We start from the raw sequence: 5,134 nt of genomic DNA on the forward strand, positions 1-5,134 counted from the left end.
CATTCATAGTGTTCTTCATGATCTTCAAGTTGTTCTTGGTAAGTCTTCTTGTTTGATCTTTGCATTTGCATGTTTTGTGTCTTTTCTTGTTTTTCATATGCATTCTTGAATTCTTAGTGCGTAAGCATTAAAGAATTCTAAGTTTGGTGTCTTGCATATTTTCGTTGCATTAAAATTTTTTCAAAATTGTGTCTATGATGGTCATCTTGACATTCAAAGTGTTCTTGGTGTTCATCTTGACATTCATAGCATTCTTGCATGCATTCATTGTTTTGATCTAAAAATTTCATGCATTGCATAATTTTCATGTTTTTCATAAAAATTTCAAAAATAAAAAAAATATATCTTTCCCTTTTTCTCTCATCAAATTCAAAAATTTGAGTTGATTTTTTCAAAAATTTTTAAAATCAAGTTGTTTCTTATGAGTCAAATCAAATTTTCAATTTGAAAATCTTATCTTTTTCAAAATCTTTTTCAAAAATCAAATCTTTTTCAAAATTCTTAGTTATTTTCTAAAATTTCAAAAATATTTTTCAAAAATCTTTTTTTTTTATTTTTATCAAATTTTCGAAAATAACATAATCAATTAATGTTTTGATTCAAAAATTTGAAGTTTGTTACTTGCTTGTTAAGAAAGATTCAAACTTTAAGTTCTAGAATCATATCTTGTGATTTCTTATGAATCAAGTCATTAAGTGTGATTTTAAAAATCAAATATTTTTTCAAAAACTAATTTCTATCATATCTTTTCAAAAATATCTTCTCATCTTATCTTTTTCAAAATATCTTTTCTAACTTCCTAACTTCTTATCTTTTCAAAATTTGTTTCAACTAACTAACTAACTTTTTGTTTCTTAAACTTTTTCAAAACTACCTAACCAACTCTCTCTCTCTAATTTTCGAAAATATCTTCCCTCTTTTTCAAAAATTTCTTTTTAATTAACTAATTATTTTTATTTTTATTTTTATTTTTGATTTCAAAAATTTTCGAAAATTACTAATATTTTTCAAAAACCATTTTCGAAAATCACTAACTCTTTTTCAAAAATATTTTCGAAAATTCTCCCTCTCCCACCTTATTCTATCATATCCTAACATCTCATCTCACATCTCTAGCCTCCTCACAGTTGTGTTTCTTCCATTATATTACATTCTTTGTCTCCCCCTCTTCTTCTACTCACACAGGGATCCCTATACTGTGGTATAAAGGATATCTATTATTATTATTATTATTTTTCTGTGCCTTCTTCTTTGTCATATGAGCAGGAGCAAGGATAAGAATATTCTTGTGGAAGCAGATCCAGAACCTGAAAGGACTCTGAAGAGAAAATTAAGAGAAGCTAAAATACAACAATCCAGAGATAACCTTTCAAAAATTTTCGAACAGGAAAAGGAGATGGCAGCCGAAAATAATAATAATGTAAGGAAGATGCTTGGTGACTTTACTGCACCTAATTCCAATTTACATGGAAGAAGCATCTCCATTCCTGCCATTGGAGCAAACAACTTTGAGCTGAAACCTCAATTAGTTTCTCTGATGCAGCAGAACTGCAAGTTTCATGGACTTCCATCTGAAGATCCTTTTCAGTTCTTAACTGAATTCTTGCAGATATGTGATACTGTTAAGACTAATGGAGTAGATCCTGAAGTCTACAGGCTCATGCTTTTCCCTTTTGCTGTAAGAGACAGAGCTAGATTATGGTTGGATTCTCAACCCAAAGACAGCCTGAACTCTTGGGATAAGCTGGTCACGGCTTTCTTAGCCAAGTACTTTCCTCCTCAAAAGCTGAGCAAGCTTAGAGCTGATGTTCAAACCTTCAAACCTCAAAAGCTGGGAAAGATACAAACAGTTGACCAAAAAGTGTCCTTCTAACATGCTTTCAGAATGGACCATCCTGGATATATTCTATGATGGTTTATCTGAGCTATCAAAGATGTCACTGGACACTTCTACAGGTGGATCCATTTACCTAAAGAAAATGCCTGCAGAAGCTCAAGAACTCATTGACATGGTTGCTAATAACCAGTTCATGTACACTTCTGAAAGGAATCCTGTGAGTAATGGGACGCCTATGAAGAAGGGAGTTCTTGAAGTTGATACTCTGAATGCCATATTGGCTCAGAACAAAATATTGACTCAGCAAGTCAATATGATTTCTCAGAGTCTGAATGGAATGCAAGCTGCATCCAACAGTACTCAGGAGGCTTCTCCTGAAGAAGAAGCTTATGATCCTGAGAACCCTGCAATAGCAGAGGTGAATTACTTAGGTGAACCTTATGGAAACACCTATAACTCATCATGGAGAAATCATCCAAATTTCTCATGGAAGGATCAAAAGCCTCAACAAGGCTTTAATAATGGTGGAAGAAACAGGTTTAGCAATAGCAAGCCTTTTCCATCATCCACTCAGCAACAGACAGAGAACTCTGAACAGAATACTTCTAATTTAACAAACTTAGTCTCTGATCTATCTAAGGCCACTGTAAGTTTCATGAATGAAACAAGATCTTCCATTAGAAATTTGGAAGCACAAGTGGGCCAGCTGAGTAAAAGGATCACTAAAATCCCTCCTAGTACTCTCCCAAGCAATACAGAAGAGAATCCAAAAGGAGAGTGCAAGGCCATTGACATAAGCACCATGGCCGAACCCAAAGAAAGGAGTGGAGGACGTGAATCCCAAGGAGGAAGACCTCCTGGGACGTCCAGTGATCAATAAGGAGCTTCCCTCTGAGGAACCAAAGGACTCTGAGGCTCATCTGGAGACCAGAGAGATTCCATTGAACCTTCTTATGCCCTTCATGAGCTCTGATGAGTATTCCTCTTCTGAAGAGAATGAGGATGTTACTGAAGAGCAAACTGCCAAGTTTCTTGGGCAATCATGAACCTGAATGCCAAACTATTTGGCATTGATACTTGGGAAGTTGAACCTCCCTTGTTCATCAATGAACTAAGTGATCTGGATCAACTGACATTGCCTCAAAAGAGACAGGATCCTGGAAAGTTCATAATACCCTGTACCATAGGCACCATGATCTTTAAGGCTCTGTGTGACCTTGGTTCAGGAATAAACCTCATGCCCCTCTCTGTAATAGAGAAACTGGGAATCTATGGGGTGCAAGCTGCTAAAATCTCATTAGAGATGGCAGACAGTTCAAGAAAACATGCTTATGGACAAGTAGAGGACGTGTTAGTAAAGGTTGAAGGTCTTTACATCCCTGCTGATTTCATAGTCCTGGATACTGGAAAGGAAGAGGATGAATCCATCATCCTAGGAAGACCTTTTCTGGCCACAGCAAGAGCTGTGATTGATGTTGACAGAGGTGAACTAGTCCTTCAATGGAATGAGGACTCCCTTGTGTTTAAAACTCAAGGATCTCCCTCTGCAACCATGGAGAGGAAGCAGAAAAAGCTTCTCTCAAAGCAGAGTCAACCAAAGCCCCCACAGTCAAACTCTAAGTTTGGTGTTGGGAGGCCACAACCAAACTCTAAGTTTGGTGTTGAACTCCCATATCCAAACTCTAAGTTTGGTGTTGGAGAGTCTCAACAAAGCTCTGCACATCTGTAAGTAGTGGTGTCAATATGTTTGGCCCTATAGGGCTTTGGCCCTACTTTATAGGGCCAGAAGAATAAAAAGCCCTTTAACTAATAGGGTCAAATTTTTAAAAAGCCCTCAGGGCCAAAAACCCTCATGGGCCAAAAGCCCTAGGGCCAACCCATGGGTTACCTAATTCTCTCTTTTTTTTTTTTTTTTTTACATTCTCTATTTCAACAATACACATAAAACTTATTAAAAGTCATTAATTTGTTTTATCCCTTTATTTTTATGCTTGAAAAATAAATGTTAATAATGTACATTGATCATATTAAATCCAACTTTTAACTATATATATCAAGAAATCAAACATGACATTTACTATCTTATCACTCTTTTTCTTACTCTCTAGAATTTACCATCAAGAATGTCTCTAAAAAATTAAAATAAAGTTTATACAAAAATTCATCATCTAAAATCATGAATGTTGAGGGGGATGCATCGTTGCTGTTGACACTTCTTCTTCTTCATGAATTTCACCAATTTCATCATCTAAAATCAATCAATTAAAAAAGTTAGAAATTCAATTTAAAATATTATTTGAAAAAATAGTATAAATATTTACCATCATGATTTGGAACAAATCCACGTAACCAACTCCTTGTGCAAATAAGCATTTGGACATGCTCATGAAGAGTGGAACTTCGATATTTTGTTAAAACACGTCCACCAATACTGAATGCAGACTCAGATGCTACCGTAGTGATGGGAATACTTAAAACATCTCTGGCCATAACTGACAGAGTGGGAAACCTATCCTCATTAATCTTCCAAAAATTCAGCACATCATACTTCAAATCATCTTCATTGGTGTGAATCAAACCTTCTTTTAGATAAATCTCTAATTCATCTTTATCCTTGGAAGTTTGGGTTTCACAGTCAAATTCTCTGAACTCCTAAAAGATATAGTATAAAGATTATTTAAGTAACGAATAAACATAATAGGAGAAAAATAATACTATATTAAAATTAAATACCTTCATCACCATTTTGCTCTTCTTTGTAAGCCTTCCTTCTTCAGGTGACATAGGAGATTGATTACTACTTTGAGAAATTGTTGAACCACCAAAAGTATTTATGTACTCTCCATACAACCTTTTAAATTTCTCCAATACTTCATTTGCCTTCAATTCAAAGGTTGAAGGATCTAGTTTTTTGTAACAAAACCTCAAGAACTTTAACTTTAATCGAGGATCAAGAATTGCCCCAAAAGCTAAGACAGTGCTATAATCCTTCCAATACTTATCAAACTTCATCTTCATTCTGAAAGCCATGTTCATAATAACAACATCATCACAATTTTGATTATTTTCCAAAAGACATTCAATTTTCCAAACTTGCATAAAATACAAATTTGATGTTGGATATGATGAACCCGAAATGAGGTTTGTAGTTTCATAAAATGGCTCTAAAAATTCACACATTTCATTTGTCGGACAATCTTTATAAGCTCCATCTACAACACTAAGGATGTCAAACGCTTTTTCAAATTTAATTGCACTTTCCAACATCATATATGTAGAATTTCATCGAGTTGGAAC

At 34.6% G+C, this 5,134-nt stretch overlaps 1 protein-coding gene across 1 annotated transcript; it reads right to left on the reverse strand.

Annotated features, from left to right (window-relative positions):
* Window positions 1-3,934: 3,934 nt before the first annotated feature.
* On the reverse strand, window positions 3,935-4,867 carry LOC140175997 (zinc finger BED domain-containing protein RICESLEEPER 3-like). Its single transcript, XM_072205838.1, has 3 exons — window positions 4,571-4,867; window positions 4,159-4,489; window positions 3,935-3,966 (listed from the first exon to the last, which is right to left on the reverse strand). Exons 1-3 carry the CDS (start codon window positions 4,865-4,867, stop codon window positions 3,935-3,937), a joined length of 660 nt encoding a protein of 219 aa, XP_072061939.1.
* Window positions 4,868-5,134: the final 267 nt, after the last annotated feature.

Source organism: Arachis hypogaea, chromosome 11 (assembly GCF_003086295.3).
Source record: "Arachis hypogaea cultivar Tifrunner chromosome 11, arahy.Tifrunner.gnm2.J5K5, whole genome shotgun sequence".
Classification (NCBI taxonomy): domain Eukaryota; kingdom Viridiplantae; phylum Streptophyta; class Magnoliopsida; order Fabales; family Fabaceae; genus Arachis; species Arachis hypogaea.

Excerpts from the sequence above, each read along its gene's own strand:
- LOC140175997 (XM_072205838.1), bottom strand. The coding sequence starts at position 4,867 with ATGGCTTTCAGAATGAAGATGAAGTTTGATAAGTATTGGAAGGATTAT. Across the intron at positions 4,490-4,570 it reads AGAGCAAAATGGTGATGAAG|GAGTTCAGAGAATTTGACTG; the intron begins GTATTTAATTTT and ends TATATCTTTTAG. Across the intron at positions 3,967-4,158 it reads ATTTGTTCCAAATCATGATG|AGACATTCTTGATGGTAAAT; the intron begins GTAAATATTTAT and ends TTAATTTTTTAG.